Below are 27,890 nucleotides of genomic sequence, written 5' to 3' on the forward strand. Positions count from 1 at the left end.
TCTCTCAAGGAACAAATCCTCCCAGAGTCTTCTCAAGGCTGAACAACCCCAGCTCCTTCAGCCTATCCTGCTAGCAGAGGTGTGAGAGGGACCCTGATGAAGGTACCACCAGAGTGCTTGGTACAGCACAGGAACAGCCTTGAGGAGAGCTGAGGCTTGGAGTGAGCCCAGAGAGCAGTCTCTAAGAGGAGGTTGTGAAAATGGTCTTTGAAGCCAGGTTTGGTGACTGAGCTAAGGAAGAGATGGAGCTCTGGAGCACATCATCCACACAGATGGCTACACAGAGCAATCTGACCCTTGGACAGGGTGGAACCTCCCAACACTCTCCAGAAATCAGATCCCCTCTCACAGAATCACAGAATTAAAGCAGGTTGCAGAAGACCTTCAAGATCATCGACTCCAACCTATCATCTATCACCCTCTGATTGACTAAGCCATGGCACTAAGTGCTTCATCCAGCCTCCTTTTAAACACTTCCACGGATGGGGACTCCACCAACTCCCTGGGCAGCCCATTCCAATGCCAGTCACTCTTTTAGGAGCATCCAGAGTTGAGTTTGAATATGCTACCCTCCATCCATCCCCCTCCTCCTTTCAAATCAGGATGCCAAGAGTGGGTGTTGTGATGAATCTCCTCTTTGCAAAGCACTTGGGAGGTGGAAAACTGAATGTGAGCTCCTGGGACACATCAGTAACAGAAAACAATTGACAGCAAAAGAACCAAAATAATGGCTGGCCTGGCCAGCACTGAGCCAGGGGCACAGGAGAAGGATGAGAGGAGATACCCTGGGGAGCTGATGGATGCTGCAGTTCTTTAAGGTGGTCTGGAGCTGTGCTTAGAAAGGAAAAAATTAAGGCTGATAATCAGAAAAAACACTTCCTGGCAGATAGAGGCCAAGTGGAGAACAATCTGCCAAGGGAAGCAGTGGAAGCTCAGTTCCTCTGCACCGTTAGAGCTAACAATAGCAAAAGAGCTCCCTGGCAGGAGCTGGGAGGGAGGAGGGGAAGTAGATGACCTCTGATGTCTTTGCCCTCTCTCGTTCCCATGAGAAGTGGGAGACAGTCAGTGTGTTCCCCAGGGCTGGCACTGACACAATCATAGAACCAAGCAGGTTGGCAGAGAGCTCCAAGCTCAGCCAGCCCAACCTAGCACCCAGCCCTGCCCAACCAACCAGACCATGGCACTAAGTGCCCCAGCCAGGCTTGGCTGCAACACCTCCAGCCACAGCCACTCCACCACCTCCCTGGGCAGCCCATTCCAATGCCAATCACTCTCTCTGCCAGGAACTTCCTCCTCACATCCAGCCTAGACCTGCCCTGGCACAGCTTCAGGCTGTGTCCCCTTCTTCTGTTGCTGCTTGCCTGGCAGCAGAGCCCAACCCCACCTGGCTACAGCCTCCTTACCTTGTAGGGCACAAATTCACTCCTCTTGCTCCGCAGGTAAGCTGACAGGTTCCCAAACTTACAATATTCCACGATCACCATGAGTGGGCCTGTGCAAGGCAGAAAGCAGCTTCTTAGAAAGAGCAGTGATGGTCCCTGTGCTGGTTTGAGGCTAATTCAGTATTTTAATGAGAAAAACTAGATTAGAGGCTGTAAAAAGAAAACAATGGGAATGTCTGCTTCACTCATAGGCTTGCTGAGATGTATAAGGGCAAGGGCACAAACATAGATAAGGCAGTCAGTGTGTGTGAGTGTGTGTCTGTGTGTGTGTGTGTGTGTGTGTCTCTGCTGCAGTCAGTGCCTGTGCTTTTCATAGAATTTCACAGAACCAAGCAGGTTGGCAGAGAGCTCCAAGCTCAGACAGCCCAACCTAGCACCCAGCCCTGCCCAACCAACCAGACCATGGCACTAAGTGCCCCAGCCAGGCTTGGCTTCAACACCTCCAGCCACGGCCACTCCACCACCTCCCTGGGCAGCCCATTCCAATGCCAATCACTCTCTCTGCCAGGAACTTCCTCCTCACATCCAGCCTAGACCTGCCCTGCCACAGCTCCAGGCTGTGTCCCCTTCTTCTGGTGCTGGCTGCCTGGCAGCAGAGCCCAACCCCACCTGGCTACAGCCTCCCTGCAGGCAGCTGCAGGCAGCAATGAGCTCTGCCCTGAGCCTCCTCTGCTGCAGGCTGCACACCCCCAGCTCCCTCAGCCTCTCCTCACAGGGCTGTGCTCCAGGCCCCTCCCCAGCCTTGCTGCCCTTCTCTCCACACCTTCCAGCACCTCAACAGCTCTCTGCAATTCAGGAGCCCACAACTGGACACAGCACTCCAGGGCTGGCCTGAGCAGTGCTGAGCACAGGGGCACAAGAACCTCCCTTGTCCTGCTGCCCACACTGCTCCTGAGCCAGCCCAGGATGCCATTGGCTCTGCTGCCCACCTGGGCACTGCTGCCTCCTCTTCAGCTCCTCTCTGCCACCACCCCCAGCTCCCTCTCTGCCTGGCTGCTCTCAGCCACTCTGGCCCCAGCCTGTGGTGCTGCTTGGGGTTGTTGTGGCCAAAGTGCAGAACCCTGCCCTTGGCCTTGTTCAGTCTCATCCCCTTGGCCTCTGCCCACCCATCCAGCCTGGCCAGGTCCCTCTGCAGGGTTCTCCTACCCTCCAACACACCCACACCTGCTCCTCGCTTGGTGTCATCTGCAGACTTACTGATGGAGGACACAACCCTCTGGCCCAGATCACCAACAAAGACATTGAACTGTTCCCTGGGGCACAGCCTATGTGGTGCTCCATGTGTGGACACCCTGTGTGGCACTTCATGCTCGTGCCACAGTGCTAAATTCCCATCCCAGCTTCCAGACATTGGCCACCTCTATCTCCTGATAGAATAAACCAGGAAAGAAGCATTTATGTGTTATGTTTCCCCTCAACTCCTGCAGTCCTCTCATGGAACTTAACAAATGGAATTCTGCTCCCAGGGTGATCCAGCAAATCAGCTTCCCTGGAGAGTTGCTCCTGAGGGGCTTCACACTGAATTTCTTCCAAATCAGCTTGCAGTACTAGATTTGTTAAACACAAAACATCTGTCCCTGGTTACAGAGCAGAATAGGTTCATCCACACTGCAGGCTGCCCTCCCACTCACACACACACACAGCCAGGGAGGGAAGCCACAAGGTGCAGCCACACTGCAGCTGGTGACAAGGCTAAGAGCACCTTGTTAAATCTGGTACTGGAGTCAGGAGGCAAACTTTGTTCCACACTCTCCAAGTGGGTCTGAGGTACAGAGAAACATAGGGAGGGAGCCCAGCAGCCTGGGGAGGGAGTCCAACTGCTAAGGCATGGAACCCAGCAGCCCAGGGAGGGAGCCCAGCTGCTAAGGCATGGAGCCCAGCAGCCTGGGGAGGGAGTCCAGCTGCTAAGGGAAGGAGCCCAACTGCTAAGGCACAGAGCCCAGCAGCCCAGGGAGGGAGCCCAGCTGCTAAGGCACAGAGCCCAGCAGCCCAGGGAGGGAGCCCAGCTGCTAAGGCACAGAGCCCAGCAGCCCAGGGAGGGAGCCCAGCTGCTAAGGCACAGGGCCCAGCAGCCCGGGGAGGGAGCTCAACTGCTAAGGCACAGAGCCCAGCAGCCCAGGGAGGGAGCCCAGCTGCTAAGGCACAGAGCCCAGCAGCCCAGGGAGGGAGCCCAGCTGCTAAGGCACAGGGCCCAGCAGCCCGGGGAGGGAGCTCAACTGCTAAGGGAAGGAGCCCAGCTGCTCAGGCATGGAGCCTAGCAGCCCAGGGAGGGAGCCCAGCTGCTAAGGCACAGGGCCCAGCAGCCCGGGGAGGGAGCCCAGCTGCTAAGGGAAGGAGCCCAGCTGCTCAGGCATGGAGCCCAGCAGCCCAGGGAGGGAGCCCAGCTGCTATGTCATGGAGCTGGATGCATAAATCAGGGCTTCTAAGCCCAAATTCAGCCTCTGGATGTGCTCACTCTTACCAGATTTTACTTTTTGTTTTAAGGTGACTATTTCATTGAAGCCTTCATTCTGCAGCTGCAGTTTCCCATGCAGCAGAAGTGGCAGAAACAGGGTTTTCATCAGCACCTTCCCACCCCTGGAGAAGCTGCTCACCTCCTGGCTTCGTGCAGGCTCCCAGTAAGTTGACAACGTTGAGGTGGTGCCCGATGTGAATGAGGATCTTCAGCTCGGACATCAGTGCTCTGTGCTCACTGTGGGTTGCACCCTCTGCAGAGGCAAAACAGCACAGAGCAGGAACATCACAGACAGTTCACAGTCCTAAGGATGTCAGGGGTTGGAAGGGAACCAAAGAGATCATCAAGTCCAACCCTCCTGCCAGAGCAGGACCATCCAATCCACCTCAGGGCACACAGAACACATCCAGACAGGCCTGGAAAGGCTCCACAGAAGGAGACTCCACAGCCTCTCTGGGCAGCCTGTGTCAGGACTCTGGGACCCTTCCAGGCAAGAAGTTGCCCTTGTGTTGAGCTGGAACCTCCTGTGCTGCAGCTTCCATCCATTACTACTTGTCCTATGCCAGGGAGCAGTGGGCAGAGCCTGTCCCTCCCTCCTGACCCCCAGTTCTTAGGGATTTACAAACCTTGATTAGATTCCCTCTCAGTCTTTTCTCCAGACTGAGCAGCCCCAGGTCCCTCAGCAGGCAGTGCTGCAGTCCCCTCATTATCCTTATAGCCCTCCCTTGGACTCTATCCAGCAGATCCCTGTCCCTCTTCAACTGGGGAGCCCAAAACTGAACACAGACAGCAAGCTTTTCCCTGCCTCTGCATTCTCCTCTCTTATTTTTCCAGTGCCCAGTGAGCAGTCTTGTTTGGTGGCCTGGGTCAGCTGTGCTGCAGGGCACTGATGGAAGCAAGGTGGATGGTGACAGGGAGGATTCTGCTCTGCTTTTAACGATTTGCCAGGGCAGTACATCAGAAGAAAGACACAGAGAGTCCAGACAAGCTAACATCCTTTCTCCCACAGACCTTTTGAGCAGTTTGCACTCTGCTTTTCATAGAATCATAGAATGAATCAGGCTGGAAGAGAGTTCCAGGCTCAGCCAGCCCAACCTAGCACCCAGCCCTGCCCAACCAACCAGACCATGGCACTAAGTGCCCCAGCCAGGCTTGGCTGCAACACCTCCAGCCACGGCCACTCCACCACCTCCCTGGGCAGCCCATTCCAGTGCCAATCACTCTCTCTGCCAGGAACTTCCTCCTCACATCCAGCCCAGACCTGCCCTGGCACAGCTCCAGGCTGTGTCCCCTTCTTCTGTTGCTGGCTGCCTGGCAGCAGAGCCCAACCCCACCTGGCTACAGCCTCCCTGCAGGCAGCTGCAGGCAGCAATGAGCTCTGCCCTGAGCCTCCTCTGCTGCAGGCTGCACACCCCCAGCTCCCTCAGCCTCTCCTCACAGGGCTGTGCTCCAGGCCCCTCCCCAGCCTTGCTGCCCTTCTCTCCACACCTTCCAGCACCTCAGCATCTCTCTTCAATTCAGGAGCCCACAACTGGACACAGCACTCCAGGGCTGGCCTGAGCAGTGCTGAGCACAGGGGCACAAGAACCTCCCTTGTCCTGCTGCCCACACTGCTCCTGAGCCAGCCCAGGATGCCATTGGCTCTGCTGCCCACCTGGGCACTGCTGCCTCCTCTTCAGCTCCTCTCTGCCAGCACCCCCAGCTCCCTCTCTGCCTGGCTGCTCTCAGCCACTCTGGCCCCAGCCTCTAGTGCTGCTTGGGGTTGTTGTGGCCAAAACCACCTTTTGCTCTTAGAGCCAAGAACAGCTTGAAGCACTGTCCTGTAGCCTTTGATTGGGCTGATGTTATGGTTTTGATGCCACTATTGATCCAAGCAATCTGATTTTTCCCATCTGCTGGCACTTTCCCCTGTGTTGTGCATTCAGGGTGGAGATTCAGCCACCACTTTTACCTTTCAGCATTTTGACTGCCACTGTTCTGCAGGTGGCAGTTTTGTCGATCCCAAAGGCGTCTGCTTCTATGACCTGGCCGAAAGCTCCACGCCCAAGAGGTTTGCCTGCAAGTCAGAAGATGAATGTTGGCACAGTGGGCAAAAGATGCAGAACAAACAGCACCTCTAAACTGGGTTTGTGTATCAGAAACTCACAGCAAGTTGATAATAGGAACAGATCTGCTTGGAAGAGATGTCCAAGCTCACCCAGTCTGACCTTTGACCCAGCACTGCAGGCTCAACACTAAATCACATCCCTAAGTGCCAGCTCCACAGGCTGCTGGAACACCCCCAGGGATGCTGACTGCAGCAGTGCCCTGGGCAGAGCATTCCAATGTGTGAGAACCCTTCCAGTGAAGAAATATTTCCCAGCACCCAGCCTGAACCTCCCCTGGGGCAGCTTGGAACCATTTCCTCTGGCCCTCTGATTTGCCACCAAGGAGCACAGAAACACAGAATTAACCAGGTTGGAAAAGACCTCTAAGATCATCGAGGCCAACCTAGCACCTAACCCTTCTCATTAACTAACGCCTGGCACTGAGTGCCTCGTCCTGACTCCTCTCAAACACCTCCAGGCATGGGAACTCCACCACCTCCCTGGGCAGCCCATTCCAATGCCAATCACTCTCTCTGCCAACAACTTCCTCCTAGACCTCCCTTGGCACAGCTTGAGGCTGTGTCCTGTTGTTCTGTCCCTGGCTGCCTGGCAGCAGAGCCCAACCCCACCTGGCTACAACCTCCCTTCAGGGAGCTGTGGACAGCAATGAGCTCTGCCCTGAACCTCCTCTTCTGCAGGCTGCATGGCTTTCACAGGAGACTAAGATCACAGGAGCTGAGAAGGACTCAAAGAGAACAAGTCCAACCTAGGTGTGAGGAAGAGGAGGCTGAGGGCAGACCTCATTGCTGTCTACAGCTACCTGAAGGGACATTGTGGAGAGGCTGCTGCTGGGCTCTGCTCACTGGAAATTTGAGACAGAACAAGGGGGAATGGCCTTAGGCTGAGGCTGGGGAGGTTTAGATTCAGAGAATGATAGAATCCAGCAGGTTGGAAGAGACTTCCAAGCTCAGTCAGCCCAACCTAGCACCCAGCCCTGCCCAACCAACCAGACCATGGCACTAAGTGCCCCAGCCAGGCTTGGCTTCAACACCTCCAGCCACGGCCACTCCACCACCTCCCTGGGCAGCCCATTCCAGTGCCAATCACTCTCTCTGCCAACAACTTCCTCCTCACATCCAGCCTAGACCTGCCCTGGCACAGCTTGAGGCTGTGTCCCCTTGTTCTGTTGCTGCTTGCCTGGCAGCAGAGCCCAACCCCAGCTGGCTACAGCCTCCCTTCAGACTGGACATTAGGAAGAAGTTTTGGCTGGAGAGAGTGGTCAGGACTGGAATGAGCTGCCCAGGGAGGTGCTGGAGTCACCCAGCCTGTCTTTGTGGGTGGTTTGAATGTGGTGCTTAGGTGCCACTCTTCTTCCCCCTACCCACATTTACCTCGCAGCAACAGCAGTAGGAGCTCTGTGCTGAGATTTTGTGGTGCTTGGGGCTATGGTTTAAGGTGAATCTTGTAGAGTAGGGTTCTAGGTTGGCCTTGGTGATCCTAAGGGGCTTTGCCAACCTGCCTGTGTCTGTGATTCTGCCCTGTGGGAGCACAGAGCCCATCTGGCAGTGCTGCCCCAGCGCAGAGCCCAGAGAAGTGAGGTCAGCACAGCCTCACTGGAGGCGCACGATGAGGACATACCCAGCTTCAGCCGGTCCCTGGGAAATTCCCACTTGCTGGCATCGTATGGGAGCCGCTCACAGTGCTCATCTAGAGGGACTTCATCAGGATCCATGATGATTGACAGGTACCCAGTCTTCATGTCCCCTCCACTGGCCTGGAAAATGGAATTAGCTGTGCTGGCAGAGATTTTCTGCTGGCGCTGCGCAGGCAGAGTGCCATTTCCCTCACTCCCTGGGGTCTCCCTGGTTCCCAGCAATGCCAGGCCACCACTTCCCTGCACCCTGCCGTCAGGAGTGTGAGCATCACTAATGACTCGCCTGATTGTTGTTGTTTCTTAATTACTTAATAAACCAACCCAATCGGGATGATTTTATTCTTCTCCTGCAAGGGCCTGCTCAATTAAACCCCCGAATTTCTATGCCCTGGGTCCCAGGCAAGAATGTTATGGCATGGAGGGGGCGTTGGGGAGGGGGGAAATGTGTCTGTTGATTTAAGAACAATGGAAAGAAACAACACAAAAGGGCCTCGAGTCAGCTCTCATTTGTCATGCAAGACCAGGGCTGACAGGACAGGAGGAGAAGCTTTGTCCTTACCCTCTTAACGGTCCGGAGGATGATTACAAGCAGCAACCAGAAGAACATGGCAATCACCGCAGTGCCAACCAGGATAATGAGCTCCAGGTTTGTTTTCTCTTCAGCGCCTGGGAAGAAGTCAATGAATATCTGAGTGATAGCTGGGGGCATATTGGTGTTGTTTCATTCGTTAGAGCAGAGAAAGGAGGCCCTTGTCGGGAAGGTTCGTTTTAAAAGTGCAGCACGGAGCAGAAGGAAAGCAAAGCAAAACAAAGCAAGAAGCTTGGGGGCAGTTGGGTTGGGATATGAGGCTCTGGTTTCCTGCTGGTTTCTGCACAGTCCTGTCCCTTAGCATCGGTGCTGTGCCAAGAACAGTACCTGGAGCTTTGTCAAGTGTCAAAAGAGTCAAAGCTCACAGTTGAAAATAGCAAACGTTGCTTTGGAAAGCTCGAAATGAAAGAGTCTCACTCCAGCAAACAAACAAAGCTCATCAGGTAGTACAGAAAGAGCTGTGAGCATGACCCCAGAACAGTCTCTCTCTCGTCTCTCTGCATGCTCCAGCTGGGACATGTTAAAACATGGTTCTGCCAGGACACATGGAAACAAAGCCCTAGGTACAGCAGCCCTCCTCCAGGAGAACACATCCAGCAGACACCACTGGAACTTGGCCCTGGCTGAGGCCACGTCTGGAACAGTGTGACCAGTTCTGGGCCACTCAGCTCAATAAAGACCTCAGGGAACTGCTTCAGAGAGCCCAGCCCAGAGTCCTCAAGCTGCTGCAGGCAGTGAACATCTCCTGTGAGGCCAGGCTGAGAGAGCTTGAATTTCTTTCACAGAATCATAGAATCAGGCAGGCTGGAAGAGAGCTCCAAGCTCAGCCAGCACAACCTAGCACCCAGCCCTGCCCAAACAACCAGACCATGACACTAAGTGCCCCAGCCAGGCTTGGCTTCAACACCTCCAGCCACGGCCACTCCACCACCTCCCTGGGCAGCCCATTCCAATGCCAATCACTCTCTCTGCCAACAACTTAGAATCACAGAATCAGTCAGGGTTGGAAGGGACCACAAGTATCAGCCAGTTCCAACCTCCTGCCATGCCCAGGGACACCCTACCCTAGAGCAGGCTGCACACAGCCTCAGCCAGCCTGGCCTCAAACACCTCCAGCCATGGGGCCTCAACCACCTCCCTGGGCAACCCCTGCCAGCCTCTCACCACTCTCCTGCTCAACAACTTCCTCCTCACCTCCAGCCTCACTCTCCCCACCTCAGCTTTGCTCCATTCCCCCCACTCCTGTCTCTCCCTGACAGCCTAAAAAGTCCCTCCCCAGCTTTTTTGGAGCCCCCTTCAGATGCTGGAAGGCCACAAGAAGGTCCCCTGGGAGCCTCCTCTGCTCCAGCCTGCACAGCCCCAACTCTTTCAGGCTGTGCTCACAGCAGAGCTGCTGCAGCCTCTCAGCATCCTCCTGGCCCTGCTCTGGACACTCTCCAGCATCTCCACAGCCCTCTTGTCCCAGGGGCTCCAGAGCTGGATGCAGGACTCCAGGTGGGCTCTCAGCAGAGCACAGCAGAGGGGGAGAATCCCCTCCCTGGCCCTGCTGGCCGAACTGCTGCTGCTGCAGCCCAGGCTCTGCTTGGCTTTCTGGGCTGCAAGTGCACACTGCTGGCTCCTGTGGAGCTTCTCCTCCAGCAGCATCCCCAAGTGCCTCTGCTCAGGGCTGCTCTGCAGCCACTCACTGCCCAGCCTGGAGTTGTGCTTGGCATTGCCTCCACCCAGCTGCAGGACCTTGCCTTTGGTCTTGTTGAACCTCCTGAGGTTGGCTTGTGCCCACCTCTGCAGCCTGCCCAGGTGCCTCTGGATGGATCCCTGCCCTCCAGCCTGGCTGCTGCTTCCTCCTAACATCCAGCCTGGACCTCTCCTGGCACGGCTTGAGGCTGTGTCCCCTTCTTCTGTTGCTGCTTGCCTGGCAGCAGAGCCCAACCCCACCTGGCTACAGACTCCCTTCAGGCAGCTGCAGGCAGCAATGAGCTCTGCCCTGAGCCTCCTCTGCTGCAGGCTGCACACCCCCAGCTCCCTCAGCCTCTCCTCACAGGGCTGTGCTCCAGGACTCCCTGCTGACTTTAGCCATGACAAAGGTTTCAGGAACAGTCAGGACAGAAGCCACCCACTAACCTTCCACGGAGAAGTGAGCCACTGCTGTTGTGCACCCCAGGAGGTTGCAGGCAAGGCAGGTGTAGAGGCCTCCATCTTCTTTCCTCACCCGCCGGATTGTCAATGTTTTGTTCCCGTCTTTCAAAACAATGCCTGCAACCAAAACCAGCCTTCTTTAACCCCTGCTGCTGCTGCCTTGATGCCACATCCAACATGCAGCTTCTCCTGGCACAGATCTGCAGCGAGCCCCAGCGAAGGGCAGCCCTTAAGTGACAGCAGAGGAGCAAGGAACCGTCACAGCTCACCTGAGTCCTCCAGCAGGGTTTCGTTGTTCTTATACCACAGGATGCTTGGGGGAGGAATGCCCTGGGCTGGGCAGGACACCTCTATGGTTTCCCCAACATTTGTTGTCTGGTTTTCCAGGTTTCCTGCCAGTGTGGGTGCCATGGGCTCTGTTGGGGCAAAACCAGAGCAGAGTCACTAACCACAGCCAGTTGTGCAGTGACAGCCCTTGGTGAGCCACTAACAAACTCTCAGCTCCCTTGACACCACCTCCAGCCACAGCTCTTGTCTTAAGGGAAGAGTTAAACCTTCCATTTGGCACACACATACACAAATAATTACAGTGGGCAACAGAACTGATGGAGCAAAGCTGGAGGTGAGGAGGAAGATGTTCAGCAGGAGAGTGGAGAGAGGCTGGAATGTGCTGCCCAGGGAGGTGGTTGAGGCCCCATGGCTGGAGGTGTTTGAGGCCAGGCTGGCTGAGGCTGTGTGCAGCCTGCTCTAGGGTAGGGTGTCCCTGGGCATGGCAGGGGGGTTGGAACTGGCTGCTCCTTGTGGTCCCTTCCAACCCTGACTGATTCTGTGATTCTGTGATGCAACCTGCCTTAGATGTAACTGCCTAGGCAAGCAGGGACACAGCAAGAGGACATCAATGCTCTCTACAACTACCTGAAGAGAGGTTGTAGCCAGGTGGGGTTGGGCTCTTGTCCCAGGCACACAGGGATAGTGCAAATGGACACAGCCTCAAGCTGTGCCTGAGGAGGTTCAGGCTGGATGTTAGGAAGGAAGTTCTTCCCAGCAAGAGTGACTGGCACTGGAATGGGCTGCCCTGGGAGGTGGTGGAGTCTCCATCCCTGGAGGGTGTTTAAGAGGAGGCTGCATGAGGCACTTAGTGCCATGGTCTGGTTGATTGGCCAGGGATGGACACCTCCCACTAGAACAGGTCACTCAAGGCTTGTTGTCTCCTAGTGCTCAGAGAGCTCTCAGTGGAGAGAAGCAGAGTGGGGAAGGACAAACAGAAAAGCCTTTGCTGTCCTAGGAACCTGTCAGCTGAGCTTTGATTGGCTTTCATAGAGCCACAGAATGGTTTGGGTTGGAAGGGACCTCCAAACCCAAACTCCCCCCAACTCCTTAGGTTGCCAGCAAAGCATTGTGATGGATGCACAGCTGCTCCAAACCTCTTTCCAAAGCTGCCACTGTCATGGCAATTTTCACAACCAACTCCCCCACACACTCTTTAGGTTGCCAGCAAAGGATCATGACACATATACAACTGAATCACAGAACCAAGCAGGTTGGCAGAGAGCTCCAAGCTCAGCCAGCCCAACCTAGCACCCAGCCCTGCCCAACCAACCAGACCATGGCACTAAGTGCCCCAGCCAGGCTTGGCTGCAACACCTCCAGCCACGGCCACTCCACCACCTCCCTGGGCAGCCCATTCCAATGCCAATCACTCTCTCTGCCAGGAACTTCCTCCTCACATGCAGCCTAGACCTGCCCTGGCACAGCTTCAGGCTGTGTCCCCTTGTCCTGCTATTGGTTGCCTGGCAGTAGAGCCCAACCCCACCTGGCTACAGCCTCCCTTCAGGTAGTTGTACACAGCAATGAGCTCTGCCCTGAGCCTCCTCTGCTGCAGGCTGCACACCCCCAGCTCCCTCAGCCTCTCCCCATAGGGTTTGTGCTCCAGGCCCCTCCCCAGCTTCGTCGCCCTTCTCTGGACACCTTTCAGCACCTCAACATCTCTCTTGCTCCAAACCTCTTTCCAAAGCTGCCACTGCCACAGCCATTTCCACACCCAGCTCCCCCCAACTCTTTAGGTGGCCAGCAAAGGAGCTGTACCTTGAACTGTGAGGTGCTTCACCAGGCAGTGCTGTGTCTTAGCCTTCTTGTCCTGAGCAATGCAAACGTAGTCCCCTGCATCCTGCAGGGAGATGTTGCGAAGGACCAGCTCCAAGGTGACGTTCTCGCCGTTGGTGTTTGAAACTGTGGCATTCAGCTTCTGCAGGGCATTGAGGTTCTTGCACACAGGCATGGGCAGCCCTCCAAAGGGAGCCTGGGAGGCCTGGGTGCTCAGCTTGTACCACGACAGCTTCTCAAAGGTGAACTTGTCTGCTGTGCACTGCAGGGACAGGTTATCCTTCTCCGTCAGTTGAGTCCGAGGCTGGAGGTTGATTTCAAGACCTCCTGCAGGTTAAAAAACAATAAAAAGCCCCAAAACCCTAAAATTAATTCCCGTTAGGTTGCACATTTTGTTGCCAGCATTAATCCAATGAAGCCAGTTTACAAATGCAGCCTTCTCCTCCTCTTAGCTAGGGACACCCACTGGTGTTGACCCTTGTCTAGCCTGCAGCAGAGGAGGCTCAGGGCAGAGCTCATTGCTGCCTGCAGCTGCCTGCAGGGAGGCTGTAGCCAGGTGGGGTTGGGCTCTGCTGCCAGGCAGCCAGGGACAGAAGAAGGGGACACAGCCTGGAGCTGTGCCAGAGCAGGTCTAGGCTGGCTGTGAGGAGGAAGTTCCTGGCAGAGAGAGTGATTGGCATTGGAATGGGCTGCCCAGGGAGGTGGTGGAGTGGCCGTGGCTGGAGGTGTTGAAGCCAAGCCTGGCTGGGGCACTTAGTGCCATGGTCTGGTTGGTTGGGCAGGGCTGGGTGCTAGGTTGGGGTGGCTGAGCTTGGAGCTCTCTTCCAACCTGCTTGGTTCTGTGATTCAGTGCTGGGTCAAAAATTGGGCTGGAGGATCTTGAAGGTCTCATCCAACCACATATATTCATAAAATGGATTGGGTTGGAAGGGATCTCCAAAGCTCATCTGATCCAACCCCCTCTTGCAGTCAGCAGGGACAACCTCAACTAGATCAGGTTGCCCAGAGTCCTGTTGAGTCTCACCTTAAATACCTCTAGGGATGGGCCCTCAACCACCTCCCTGGGCAGCCTGTTCATATTCTGTGATTATCCAGTGGTAAATAAGGAAAAAAAAACCCAAACCTTGAAATAAATAATCAACCATTCAATCAATCAATCAATCAATCAATCATCTAAAGAGCACAGACTCACTACATGCAAAAAGGCCCAAAGGAAGCCCTGTGTAATGAATAGTTTCTCTTCTGTAGAAACTCACAGCAACCAGAGACTATTTTTCCAAGGATCTTGTTGTTAATGTTTACATTTGGAGTCTCCTTCTCTGCACACTTTCAAAGCCATCCTGGACCTGTTCCTCTGTGTCCCACCCTGCTTTGGCAGGAAGGTTGGACCCCATGATCTCTGGGGGTGCCTTCCAACCCCTAACATCCTGTGATGGAAAATACTACTTGAGCATGCAGGTCTGGGGATTGGTTTTCAAGAGAGAAGCTCTTTGCCAATGATTTCAAGGTTAAGAACAGAGAAGCTTTTTGAGAGGGGATCTAATCAATGTCTATAATGATCTGAGGGCTGGGGGTCAGGAGGGGGGGACAGGCTCTGCTCACTGCTCCCTGGGATAGGACAAGGAGCAGTGGATGGAAGCTGCAGCACAGGAGGTTCCAGCTCAACACAAGGGGCAACTTCTTGCCTGGAAGGGTCCCAGAGCCCTGGCACAGGCTGCCCAGAGAGGTTGTGGAGTCTCCTTCTCTGGAGCCTTTCCAGGCCTGTCTGGATGTTTTCCTGTGTACCCTGAGCTGGATTGTATGGCAGGGGGCTTGGACTCAATGATCTATGCAGGTCCTTTCCAACCCCTGACATCCTGTGAGCCTGTGAAGTTCAGCTTCCTGCACTTGTGTCTTCCTCAGGATAGAGCTGAGCAAAGATGCTTTTATTTATCCAGCCCACTGCAATTACATCTGGGCTAGCTCTGAGGGATGCTGGTCTAGCCTGTCCCTAAAAACATCCAAACATCCCCATTCAAAAAGCAGGAATTTCATATCCAGTGCTGAACCACCTACCAGAGCCAAGCAGAGGAGCTGGGAACCATTGAGCAGGGTGTACTTACTGGTGACATGGAAGGAGATGACTCTCTCACTTGAGCCAGCCCTGTTGGTAGCCATACAGCGGTACAGAGCAGAGACATTGGCTGCTTGGATCGTCAGGGTGCTCACAGTCTACAAAAGAAGAGTTGCACAACGTGTCAGTGCTTCAGCCTGACCATCCCAGCGGCTCAGCAAGTGCTCTGCAGGGATTTGCACAACCAAAAGTCCCTCCAGATCCATGACAGAGCACAACAGTGTCCCCCAACACACACACACACCCCTGGACTTTACACTTTTTTGTCCTTAAAGGTGTAACAATCAGGTAAAAGAAAGCAAGAAAAAGCAGCCTGAGAGCAGGCAGACTCTGGTGTGGGTAGAATCACAGAACCAACCAGATTGGAAGAGACCTCCAAGGTCATCCATTCCAACCTAGCACCCAGCCCTGTCCAATCAACCTTGTGTTAATAAATGCTGCACCTGCAGCTGCTCCTCTTCTTCAGCCTCTCCAGATTCTCCTCCTTACACTTAATTGCCAAGATGAACTACAGGCTGCTAAAGGGCAAGCACTGAAATCTAAGCAAGGCTGGATGTGAGGAGGAAGTTGTTGGCAGAGAGAGTGATTGTCATTGGAATGGGCTGCCCAGGGAGGTGGTGGAGTGGCCGTGGCTGGAGGTGTTGCAGCCAAGCCTGGCTGGGGCACTTAGTGCCATGGTCTGGTTGGTTGGGCAGGGCTGGGTGCTAGGTTGGGCTGGCTGAGCTTGGAGCTCTCTGCCAACCTGCTGGATTCTATGGTTCTAAGCCACTTTCCTCTTTTCACTGCCTCAGGCTGCCCAGAGAGGCTGTGGAGTCTCCTCTGGAGACTTTCCAGCCCTGTCTGGATGTGTTCCTGTGTGACCTGAGCTAGATTTGAGGGTCCTGCTCTGGCAGGGGGGTTGGACTCAATGATCTCTGCAGGTCCCTTCCAACCCCTAACATCCTGTGAATGGAGACTCACTTTGTGTCAGTATCTAAGGAGTTGGCAATGTGCTGCTCTCAGCAGAGCTTGCATGACCAGGGGAGACCACATCCCTAAGTTTAATGACAGCTGAAAAGAGTCTAAGAATCACAGACACAGGCAGGCTGGCAAAGCCCCTTAGGATCACCAAGTCCAACCTAGAACCCTGCTCTACAAGAGTCACCTTAAACCATAGCCCCAAGCACCACCCTTAAACACAGCCAGAAGAGATTTGAGTATATGAGAGGGAGGTTGGCAACATCCACAGGACCACAGACACCTCCAGGCTGGCAAAGCCCCTCAGGAGCATCAAGCCCAACCTAGAACCCTGCTCTGCAAGGTTCACCTTAAACCATATCCCTAAGCACCACATCCAAACCACCCTGAAACACAGCCAGGCTGGGTGACTCCAGCACCTCCCTGGGCAGCTCATTCCAGTCCCTGACCACTCTCTCAGTGAAAAACCTTCCCCTAATGTCCAATCTGAACCTCCCCAGCCTCAGCTGGAGGCCATTCCTCCTTCTGTCTCCAGTTCCCTGTGAGCAGAGCCCAGCAGCAGCCTCTCCACAGTGTCCCTTCAGGTAGCTGTAGACAGCAATGAGCTCTGCTCTCAGCCTCCTCTTCCTCACACTACCCCTCCCCAGCTCCCTCAGTCACTCCTCATCAGATTTACTCTCCAGGCCCTTCCCCAGCTTCCTTGCCCTCCTCTGGACCCACTCCAGCACCTCCACATCTCTCTCGTACTGCAGTGCCCAAAACAGAACACAAAACTCAAGGTGTGGCCACACCAGAGCAGAGGCCAAGGGCACAATCCCCTCCCTGCTCCTGATACAGTCCCCTCCAGGGCTGCACTGCAGGCACATCTGAAGAGGGCTGATCACCCTCAGCCGACGGCAAAGCAGATCTGCTCACCTTTGTTTTCCCAGCGATGGTCACAATTCGGTGCTTGATCTCAACCTGGTTGCCTCCCTTCCTCTCCGAGATCACTTTCCACTTCCTGCATGCATATGGGTTGGCTCCTGAGCGAACCTTCCTGAGGTGGGAGCAGAGGCACAGGCATTAGATCAGGTGAATACTGACCCTTCAGGGAGGGCTCTTAGCTTCCCTTCACAAGGTGCAGATCATCTCTTTATCGATGTGTGCAGGTGAGTGGCAGGAGGCTGGAGCCAGGCTCTGCTGGGTGATGCACAGGGACAGCACAAGGGGCACTGGGGGGCAGCTGAGGCAGAGGAAGATCCAAGTGAACCTGAGGAGGAATTTTTCCCTGTGAGGGTGCCAGAGCCCTGGCACAGGCTGCCCAGGGGGGCTGTGGAGTCTCCCCCTCTGGAGATACTCCAAACCCAGCTGGATGTGTTCCTGTGTGATCTGGTCTAGGTGATCCTGCTGTGGCAGGGGGGCTGGGCCAGCTGATCTTTGAAGGTATCTTCCAGGCCCTGTCATCCTATGATCCTCATGGCTCTCTGCAGCCACCTGAAAGGACCTAGTGGAGAGGTTGGGGCTGGTCTCTTCTCACAAGTCATTAGTGCTAGAAAAAGAGGGAATGGCCTCAAGCTGTCACTGGTTAGATTTAGACTGGACAGTAGGAAGATTTTTTCCCAGCAAGAGTGGTCAGGCACTGGAATGAGCTGCCCAGAGAGGTGGGGTCACCAACCCTGGGTGTGTTTAAGGGTCGTTTGGATGTAGTGCTTGGGGCTATGGTTTAGGGTGCACCTTGTAGAGTAGGGTTCTGGGTTGGACTTGGTGATCCTGAGGGGCTCTGCCAACCTGTGTTTCTGTGACTTACCTCAAAATCACAGGACCCCAGGCTCACAGGATGTCAGGGGTTGGAAGGGACCCAAGGAGATCATCAAGTCCAACCCCCCTGCCAGAGCAGGACTGCATAACCTAGCTCAGGGTACACAGGAGCACATCCAGACAGGCCTGGAAAGGCTCCACAGAAGGAGACTCCACAGCCTCTCTGGGCAGCCTGTGCCAGGGCTCTGGGACCCTTCCAGTCAAGAAGTTGCCCTTGTGTTGAGCTGGAACCTCCTGTGCTGCAGCTTCCATCCATTGCTGCTTGTCCTGTCCCAGGGAGCAGTGAGCAGAGCCTGTCCCCCTCTCCTAACTCTCAGTTTTTAACTCTCAGATTTAAAAACACTGATTCAATCCCCTCTCAGTCTTCTCTTCTCCAGACTAAGCAGCCCCAGGTCCCTCAGCCTCTCCTCATCAGACAGTGCTGCAGTCCCCTCATCATCCTTGTTGTCCTCCCTTGGACTCTCTCCAGCAGATCCCTGTCCCTCTTCCACTGGGGAGCCCAAAACTGAAGGCAGTGCTCAAGATGAGGTCTCACCAGGGCAGAATAGAGGGGCAGGAGAACCTCCCTGGATCTGTTGGACACACTCTGCTTAATATACCCGAGGATCCCATTGTGCTTCTTGGCCACAAAGGCATATTGCTGTGCCATGGCTAACTTGTTCTCCACCAGCACTGCCAGGTCCCTCTGCACAGGACTGCTCTCCAGTCCATCCAAATGAGATGCATCACTGCCCACTGCCTGCATCTGGGAGGGAAAAGTCTGCTCCTGGAAGTGCTTCCAGTAAAAATCCCTACCCTTACAACCTCCTAAGACATTTGTGCTCTGGACAGAAAGGAAACCCCTAAGCCTAAAGGTGAATGTCCCAAGCCATCTGCCTGTGTCAGCTTCTTCAGGAGGCTGGGAGGGAAGCAGCTACTCTGGGAACAAACCTCCATTCATAAAGGGATGCTTCAAGTGAATTTAGTTCAAAGGAAGACAGAGAGCCAGAGAGAAATCACTGAACCCCCTACAAAGAATTTCTCCAGGACAGCAGCCATTGTGTGAGGAGCAACCAGGCACCAGAGGAAGAAACTAGTGGAAACCACTTGGAAAACAACAACAGGAAGGCAGAAGGCCTCTTTTTTTTTTTTGGTGGTTGTTGTTGTTTGGTTTTCCTTTAAAGGAAATCTGGCCTTATGGCAGGCCCAGATAAGGGAAGCTGCCTGAATCTCAGTCAGGCACTCTCTCTATCATTCCCCAGCATCAATCAGTGCACTTCCTGCCCCGGGATGCACTTTCACACAGATAAAGAGCATCACCACCCTCAGCACTGGGGGTGTAGGGATGAAAAAAAGACCCCACCCCCACCACAAGGATCTGTAGTTAGCACAAACAGCCAATTCCCTCTCTTTGGGAAGGAGTCTGGGGCTTGCTGTCTGCAGGGAGACCTGAGGGAAGGGCAGAGAAGTTTGAAACCCCACACGAGCCCGAGATGACCTTCAAGAAAGCAGGAGAGCAACTCGCTGCTGGCTCCTCACCGTGGGTGGCCCTTGCCTCTGCTGGCAACAATGCCACTGGCAGTGCCTGCCTGCAGTAGTCTGCTATGGAACACAGCAAGCTTTTATTCACTGCCCATGGCATTTCAACTCAGTAACAAGCCTGGGCAAGGGATGCCCCCAGAAACCCCCAACCCAACCTAAACATCCCTCAAGAGCCCAACATGCTGCATCTGGAATATTGTGTCCAGTTCTGGGCCCCCAGTTCAAGAGAGACATGGAACTGCCTGGGAGAGCCCAGCACAGAGCCACAGAGGTGATGAAGGGAATGGAACAGCTCTGTTAGGAGCAGAGCCTGAGGCAGTTGGGGCTGTGCTGCTGGGACAGGAGGGGACTGAGAGGTGACCTCAGCAGTGGTTCTCAATGTGTGCAGGTGAGTGGCAGGAGCTGGAGCCAGGCTCTGCTGGGTGATGCCCAGGGACAGCACAAGGGGCACTGGGTGGCAGCTGAGGCAGAGGAAGCTTCATGGAAACAGGAGGAGGAATTTTCCCCTGTGAGGGTGGCAGAGCCCTGGCACAGGCTGCCCAGGGGGGCTGTGGAATCTCCCTCTATGGAGATAATCCAGACCTGCCTGGCTGTGCTCCTGTGTGTCCTGCTCTGGGTGCTGCTGCTGTGGCAGGGGGGTTGGACTGGATGATCTGTGGAGGTCCCTTCCAGCCCCTGGCACTCTGTGGTTCTGTGATGCCTCAAGAGCTACGTAAGATGCAAGGGCTTGGCACTCACTGGGGGCTGAAGGTGCACTCCTCCTCCAGCTGCCAGTGCCAGAGGACAGTGGTGGGTGGTGGCACGGCGTAGATGGTGCAGGTGAGGGCCTGCGTGGAGCCATATTTGTAGGAGTCCACGGGGGCCAGCAGAGCGTTCTCGCCGATCTGGGGGGGCACTGCAAGAGAGAGCAGCAGGTTACAGCTCCTGCCAGCGGCTCCCCCTCCTGCCAGCAGCTCCTCAGCACCACTGCCGGCACACAGACATGTAGCAACTGCTTCACACTGTTCCCCATGTCTGGGTGCAGTGCAGAGCACCTCCAAGGACATGAACCTTGAGGAGCAGGCCCTGGAGATGCAATCCTTTCCACAACACATCTCTCCACCAGCCCTGGTTTAAAATGCAGCCCTGGCACTGCCACCACAGTGCCCAGCCGCTGAACGCACCCTGTTGCCCAGCCACTGAATGCAGGCTGCAGCCCAGCCACTGAATGCAGGCTGCAGCCCAGCCACTGAATGCAGGCTGTAACCCAGCCACTGAATGCAGGCTGCAGCCCAGCCACTGAATGCAGGCTGCAGCCCAGCCACTGAATGCAGGCTGCAGCCCAGCCACTGAATGCAGGCTGCAGCCCAGCCACTGAATGCAGGCTGCAGCCCAGCCACTGAATGCAGGCTGTAACCCAGCCACTGAATGCAGGCTGCAGCCCAGCCACTGAATGCAGGCTGCAGCCCAGCCACTGAATGCAGGCTGTAACCCAGCCACTGAATGCAGGCTGTTGCCCAGCCACTGAATGCAGGCTGTAACCCAGCCACTGAATGCAGGCTGCTGCCCAGCCACTGAATGCAGGCTGCAGCCCAGCCACTGAATGCAGGCTGTAACCCAGCCACTGAATGCAGGCTGCTGCCCAGCCACTGAATGCAGGCTGCTGCCCAGCCACTGAATGCAGGCTGCAGCCCAGCCACTGAATGCAGGCTGCAGCCCAGCCACTGAATGCAGGCTGTTGCCCAGCCACTGAATGCAGGCTGCTGCCCAGCCACTGAATGCAGGCTGCAGCCCAGCCACTGAATGCAGGCTGCAACCCAGCCACTGAATGCAGGCTGCAGCCCAGCCACTGAATGCAGGCTGCAGCCCAGCCACTGAATGCAGGCTGTTGCCCAGCCACTGAATGCAGGCTGCAGCCCAGCCACTGAATGCAGGCTGTAACCCAGCCACTGAATGCAGGCTGCAGCCCAGCCACTGAATGCAGGCTGCAACCCAGCCACTGAATGCAGGCTGTAACCCAGCCACTGAATGCAGGCTGCTGCCCAGCCACTGAATGCAGGCTGCTGCCCAGCCACTGAATGCAGGCTGCAGCCCAGCCACTGAATGCAGGCTGCAGCCCAGCCACTGAATGCAGGCTGCTGCCCAGCCACTGAATGCAGGCTGCTGCCCAGCCACTGAATGCAGGCTGTTGCCCAGTTCTAATTCCACTGCATGTAACCTCACTGCCAAGACCTGCTGTTTTCAAAGCAGGGAGGCTAGGCTGTTTCCTGGGGAGCTGAGAGGTGGGTGGAAGAGGAGGAAGAGGAAGAGGAGAAGGAGGGTTGCACAGGGCAGGGCAGAAGAGGGACAGCCTGCGTGGGGCAGGAAGGATGGGTGAGGCGGGACAGGGCTAGGCTGGAGCAGGGTGGGGGAGGACTCTTGCAGCTCAGCCAGCAAGGAGGGCAGGAAAAGAGCAGGATGCAGAGGCAAAGTAATAATATACAGGAGAAAAAAGGCAGAGCACCACACACCAAGTAGCAGCACAAGAAGAACACCAGGAGCCTGCAGCTTCTTGGCTGGCACATCCAGACACGAGGCACCTCTACCCTCCTGAGGTTCGAGTGCTGTCTTCCCAGCCCACCACCCCCACTTAAACCTTCATCACCCTGGGATGGATTTGATCCTAAGGCTGGTAAGGGAGCACAGCCCCAGGCAGGAGAAGGGCAGCCCTCTGAAAGGTCCCTTACCATTCACGAGCAGAGCAAAGGTGTGCCTCTTCTGCATCCTGTTGGCAGGGTTTGTGAGCACAGCAGTGTAGTTCCCAGCATCTCTCTCCGTGGCTTCACTGATCACCAAGGAGTAGCCAAGTTTCACTGTGTGGTTGGCACTGATGGCTTTGCCGTTCTTGTACCTGGAGAAAACACAGAGTGCTCTGAGTGCTGCCTCCAGTTCTGCAGCCCCTCTTAAGAGAGGGATATAGAGGTGCAGGAAGGGCCACGAGGACAAGCAGAGGGCTGGAGCTGCTCTGTGGTGAGGAGACACTGAGGCAGTTGGGGCTGTGCAGTCTGGAGAGGAGAAGGCTCCCAGATGACTTTATTGTGGCCTTGCAGTATTTGATGAGGGCTACAACAAAGCTGGGCAGGGACATTTTAGGCTGTTAGACAGTGATAGGACTGGGGGGAAATGGAACCAAGCTAGAAATGGGGAGATTCAGACTGGATGTTAAGAAGAAGTTGTTCAGTATGAGGGTGGTGAGAGCCTGGAAGGGGTTGCCCAAGGTAGTGGTTGAGGCCCCTTGCCTGGAGATGTTTAAGGACAGGCTGGATGAGACTCTGGACAGCCTGACGTGAGATGTCCCTGACTATGGCAGGTGGGTTGCAACTGGATGATCATAGAATCATAGAATCACAGAATCAAGCAGGTTGGAAGAGAGCTCCAAGCTCAGCCAGCCCAACCTAGCACCCAGCCCTGCCCAACCAACCAGACCATGGCACTAAGTGCCCCAGCCAGGCTTGGCTTCAACACCTCCTTACAGTCCCTTCCAGCCCTGACTGATTCTATGATTCTATGATTACCTCCAAGATCTGCCTTGACTAAGAAGAGCTCAGCTTCACCCAACATGTCCCAGCTCTTACCATTTCACCTCTGGGGGAGGATATCCTTTAAACTTGACAGGAATTTTGACTGTGTCACCCAGCCTTGTCTCCACCACGTTCTCCATTCTCTCCAGGTGGATAAAAGGACTTTCTGAAAGTGAATAAAGGAAGAAATGAATGAGTGAATTAAAAGGTCCTACCACAGGGACACACAAGTGGAACTGCTCTCCGTTTGGGTCAGCACTCAACAAGCAGATGAGATGGTTTAGTTCATTTGCCATGGTTTAGTTAACTAGAATGTGTTAGGTGATAAGTTGGACTCGATGATCCTAGAGGTCTTTTCCCACCTGGTTAATTCAGTGATCCTGTGAAACAGGGGTGAGTGAGAGGATGCCATTGGTAAAGCACAGCTGGCTCCAAACCCACCATGAGATCCCAGCCCTTGGCCTCACAGAGTCTTTTCCCACCTGGTTAACTCTGTGATCTTGTGAAACAGGGGTGAGTGAGTGGATGCCATGGGTAAAGCACAGCTGGCTCCAAACCCACCATGAGATCCCAGCCCTTTGCCTCACACAGTCCAGCTCCCTCACCAAGGACTTCTGGAGAGCTTTCAGGATGCTGTGACAGCTGTCAGCCCCAGGGTCAGACTTGGATGTGTATGTTAGGTAGAGACAGATTGAACTGACTCTAATCAGTCCAGAAACTAACAGCATTCAAGACTACAGCACCACTCAAGTGTGTATCTGAACCACAGAGAGAGTGATTGGCATTGGAATGGGCTGCCCAGGGAGGTGGTGGAGTGGCTGTGGCTGGAGGTGTTGAAGCCAAGCCTGGCTGGGGCACTTAGTGTCATGGTCTGGTTGGCTGGCCAGGGCTGGAGGCTAGGTTGGGCTGGCTGAGCTTGGAGCTCTCTTCCAACCTGCTTGGTTCTGTGATTCTCTGCAGTCACAGAATGCTCTCAAAATATTTACTTGTGAGTTACAGACTTGCAGAGTGACTTCTGACTGAGATTTAGCACAGTATGGACTAAATCTTAGTCAGTATGGACTTAGCATCTGATACAGTCACACAATCTTGGTTTGGCTTCTGGAGAGAAACAGAGAGAGCCCAGGAGAAAACTGAGTCTCTCCTGAGTCAGTGTGCTCCATAATAATTTTAAATGCTTAAAAATGCCAACCAAAAGCCCTTAATATTCTGGCCCTTGAAATGAGACCTCCAGGAAAACCAGTCTCCTTCAAAATACAACCCCCTTTGTCTGCCTCAGCTGTTCAAAATGGGCCATTCCCGTGCTGGCAAGCTCTTTTTCAGGACATAATCCAGTGGAGCTGCTGGGGCTGTGCCCAAGAGGGGCTTGAGAACAGGCTGGAGGATGTGGCCTCGTACTTATCTATGCACTTAGCCAGAGTTGTTTCCTTTGGATCATTTCCTTGCAACCAAAACTCCAGCTGATTCATCTGCCCATTAAGTAAACACTAACAGTTTGCTCTTCTTAGCTTCATTCACAATGGGCCAGACTCAAGGCTAGCAGAGCCACCAGAACCTGTCCACCTGGACTGAGAGCAGGCAGCCTTTATACAAAGTCATCTGTGCACATTCAGCTTTACAGCACCTCAAAGAGGTCAGCACAGGAGAGAACCAGAGGCTTGCTTCAGCCTATTTTACTGCCCGTTTTGCTAAGGGGGTCTACAGCTCTCAGTGATTTCCAGCATCCTGGGACAGGACAAGAGACAATGGATGGAAGCTACAGCACAGGAGGTTCCAGCTCAACACGAGAAAGAGCTTCTCTACCATAAGGGTCACAGAGCATTGGAGCAGGTTGCCCAGAGAGGTTGTGAAGTCCCCTCTGGAGCCTTTCAAGACCCATCTGGATGCATTCCTGTGCCACCTGCACTGGATTCTAACATCCTGCTCTGGCAGGAGAGTGGACTGGAAGATCTCTAGAGGTCACTTCCAACCCCTAACTACCATCCTGTGACCCTGTGATCCTTTAAAGCCTCACCGTTAGCTAAGCACGTGGTATAAAATGAATCCAAGAGTGGCTGCAAGCTGCAGTTTGATTCACTTCTGTCATCTGATTGACCACCAAGATGCCTCCTGCACCCCAGGAGAATCAATCCCAAACCTGCAGCAGCTGCCAGGACTTTGGTGGGAGATGCCATACCATGGATAATGAAGTAGCTGCTGTTCTTCATGTTCATCCTGCCGCTGGATGCTGCACAAGTGTATCGGCCTCTGTCACTCAGGGCCACGCTCTCGATGGTCAGAGTGCTCACAAACTTCTTCACTTCTCCTGCAGTGGTTTTCAAATCCCTTATGGTGGCACGTTTTTCCTGGCAGGGAGGAAAGAGAGAGGAGCTGATGAAGTCACACAGTTGTGGTATCATTTGCTCAGGCAAGGCTGTAAAGGGAGGGAGTGGCATTATACCTGAAACAAAACTGGTGCTGGTGTTGGCACCTTTTAGTAAGCCACTATGGATTTACCTTGATGGAAGGGTAGTCCCATTTAAAATCAATTCCCACATTCAGCTCTGTCCTTACAGTGCAGTTGAGGACAAGCTTTTCTCCCACTGCCAGCTCTACTTGGTAGTGTGGGCTCATGGTCAGGTCATAAATCCGGTAGCCTAGAGGAGGGAAAAAGGCAGACACTAAGCACAGGAGTAAGGAGAGGGCTCAGGGCCAAGTTTGCCAGGTGAATTCACTGTAACCCCAGTGTGCTAGTTTGGAGCTAGCTAGAATGTTTTGGTGGCACCCCAGCTAGAAAGAGGTCCCTCAGTGCCCCAGTGTGGCCTGGTGCCAGGCATACAAAGGAGCTTGGAGGGAAGGGATGTGCTGACCCTGAGCATTTCCTATCTGAGCACCACATCAGATAGCAGCACAGCAGGATCTATGCACTTGATCAGACCCCTCCCAAGTCAGTGAGGGCAGGCAGGAGGCAGTGACCCACACAGGTCCTCTGCCTTAGACACTTTCTTCTTACCCTTGTGAGACCTGAAACCAAAGGAGAGACATATCTCCTTCCCCAGCAGTAAGCAGGAACTATATTAACAGCAGTCTGGCACTGGCAAAGTTACTCCAAGTTTGCTTTGTGCAGTGAACCACTTAAAATATTCCAAAACTGACTATTCTGGATGCAGAAATTCTCCATTTGCTCCACATCAGAATGAAGACTCATTAACTGGTGGAAAAGCAAGAGCCTGCTGCACAGACTAAAGGCTGGAGGGCTAGGATTCCTTCCTGCCAAGGTGAGACTGCCTCGGTGCCATCTGCCCACTTGAAGTGGTCAGTCAAAAGAGCTCCCACAGAATCATCACTTTAGTTCTGGGGCTTGATCAACAGCTGGCAAAATACACCAGGAGAGCATAAACCCCCTGTGAGAGCCAGGACAGAGGTCTGGAGACAACCTAGCTTCTAATGTGACCTTCAGATCCCCATTCCCTTGGTACCCCCTCAGAGCAATTCCCTCCCATCTGCCGCTGCTGGATGTCTGCCTCTAGTTGCCTTCGACTGTGATTTGGATCCTTAATGAGTGAACAGAGCACAGAATAGAGTGATTTGAGGAAAAAAAGGCTTGCATTGTCAGGAAAGAACAAGTCAAACCCCTGCTCTCTGTGTGAAAGACTAAAAACAGAAGCACTTATCCCCGTGTGCTGAAGCAGGGAGCACACAATACACTGCATTTAAGAGAGAAGTGATCTCTACCACAGCATCCATTTGGCATTAGCTGCACTGTCAGGACTGAAGAGCCTGGAGTCCAACCAATGTCATTGGTTCAGTGTGTGGCAGCATTGGCCACAGAGGTAAAAACAACCCAACCTTTGGCTTACCTACAACTGCCACGATGTATATCACAGACTGGTAGCTCTCAGCGTCTATCTTAGCTTCGCAGAAGACCATGCCTGCATAGTTGATAAGGTGACTGGGGATAGTGAAGCCCTTTTTATTATCCCAGGAAATTGATTTACCATCAGGAACAAAGACCTTCTCTGGATATTTCTGTTCAAAACGTTGGCAAAAGGCAAGAGTCAGGCTTCAAAAATCAAACAGCATTCAGTGTTCAAGCCCAACATTTCCCACGCTTTGCCATCCCAGCTCAGGCAGTCTCCCTCCCCTGGGCAGATCTTCAGGGTCTCAGTTTTACCACCCCAGCTCAGGCAGTCTCCCTCCCCTGGGCAGATCTTTAGGGTCCCAGTTTTACCAATCCAACTCAAGGCAGTCTCCCTCTCCTGGGCAGATCTTTAGGGTCCCAGTTTTACCACTCCAACTCAAGGCAGTCTCCCTCTCCTGGGCAGATCTTTAAGGTTCCAGATTTACCATCCCAGCTCAGGCGGATCTTTAGGGTCCCAGTTTTACAATCCCAGCTCAGGCAGTCTCCCTCTCCCAGGCAGATCTTTAGGATTCTAGTTTTACCACCCCAGCTCAGGCAGTCTTTCTCTTCTAGGCAGATCTTTGGGGTCCCAGTTTTATCATCTCAGCTCAGGCAGATCTTAGGGTTTCAGTTTTACCATCCTTACTCAGGCAGTCTCCCTCCCTCAGGCAGATCTTTAGGGTTCCAGATTTACCATCCCACCTCAGGCAGATCTTTAGGGTCTCAGTTTTACCACCCCAGCTCAGGCAGTCTCCCTCTCCTAGGCAGATCTTTAAAAGCCCAGGATCACAGATGAGTGCATCTGCAGCACTCACCTCATCACCACAGGCTGTAAAATTCCCAAGGTTGGGAATAGTTTTAAAGACAACTACTCCAAGCAATGTATTTCTGTGGCAGGGATTTCTACCAACCCTTTTGAGCCACAAAGATGTTGAAGGGAATGGAACAGCTCTGTTAGGAGCAGAGCCTGAGGCAGCTGGGGCTGTGCTGCTGGGACAGGAGGAGCTGAGAGGTGACCTCAGCAGTGGTTATCAATGTGTGCAGGTGAGTGGCAGGAGCTGGAGCCAGGCTCTGCTGGGTGATGCCCAGGGACAGCACAAGGGGCACTGGGTGGCAGCTGAGGCAGAGGAAGCTTCATGGAAACAGGAGGAGGAATTTTTCCCCTGTGAGGGTGGCAGAGCCCTGGCACAGGCTGCCCAGGGGGGCTGTGGAGTCTCCCTCTCTGGAGATATCCAAGAGCTGCCTGGCTGTGCTGCTGTGTGATCTGCTCTGGGTGCTGCTGCTGTGGCAGGGGGGTTGGGCTGGATGAGCTTTGGAGGTCCCTTCCAGCCCCTGACATCCTCTGACTCTGTGTTTCTATGACTCAGACAAGCACAGGCTCTGTTCTTACCGCATGTAGAGACACATTGAGGTTTGACACAGTCCCCAGGCAAGGCACCACCACAGTTTTGTTCTTGGTGATGTACACGATGCCAAGCTGATCACTGACTGAAGTCACAAATGGAGACCTGTAATCTAGAAGAAGATTGGATGTTAGGGAAAGTTTCTTTCCTGCAAGAGTGGGCAGGCATTGGAAGAGGTTTAAACTGGCAGAGGGGAGATTGAAACTGGATGTTA

General features: G+C 54.2%; 1 protein-coding gene across 1 annotated transcript in view; it reads right to left on the bottom strand.

Annotated features, from left to right (window-relative positions):
* The window catches only part of KDR (kinase insert domain receptor), a 47,558-nt gene that overhangs the window by 15,226 nt on the left and 4,442 nt on the right, over positions 1 to 27,890 (bottom strand). The window contains exons 4-20 of the mRNA XM_064149290.1: positions 27,664 to 27,788; positions 26,233 to 26,401; positions 24,890 to 25,029; positions 24,570 to 24,738; positions 22,448 to 22,559; positions 21,560 to 21,723; positions 19,593 to 19,749; positions 16,452 to 16,572; positions 14,569 to 14,677; positions 12,449 to 12,793; positions 10,633 to 10,779; positions 10,349 to 10,480; positions 8,198 to 8,304; positions 7,623 to 7,758; positions 5,849 to 5,953; positions 4,037 to 4,150; positions 1,404 to 1,492 (exon numbers count right to left, since the gene is read on the bottom strand). Of these exons, the coding sequence (XP_064005360.1) occupies positions 1,404 to 1,492; positions 4,037 to 4,150; positions 5,849 to 5,953; positions 7,623 to 7,758; positions 8,198 to 8,304; positions 10,349 to 10,480; positions 10,633 to 10,779; positions 12,449 to 12,793; positions 14,569 to 14,677; positions 16,452 to 16,572; positions 19,593 to 19,749; positions 21,560 to 21,723; positions 22,448 to 22,559; positions 24,570 to 24,738; positions 24,890 to 25,029; positions 26,233 to 26,401; positions 27,664 to 27,788 (2,441 nt within the window). The remainder of the gene's footprint in view (positions 1 to 1,403; positions 1,493 to 4,036; positions 4,151 to 5,848; positions 5,954 to 7,622; positions 7,759 to 8,197; positions 8,305 to 10,348; positions 10,481 to 10,632; positions 10,780 to 12,448; positions 12,794 to 14,568; positions 14,678 to 16,451; positions 16,573 to 19,592; positions 19,750 to 21,559; positions 21,724 to 22,447; positions 22,560 to 24,569; positions 24,739 to 24,889; positions 25,030 to 26,232; positions 26,402 to 27,663; positions 27,789 to 27,890) is intronic.

Source organism: Pogoniulus pusillus, chromosome 9, assembly GCF_015220805.1.
Source record: "Pogoniulus pusillus isolate bPogPus1 chromosome 9, bPogPus1.pri, whole genome shotgun sequence".
In the NCBI taxonomy this organism is placed as follows: Eukaryota; Metazoa; Chordata; class Aves; order Piciformes; family Lybiidae; genus Pogoniulus; species Pogoniulus pusillus.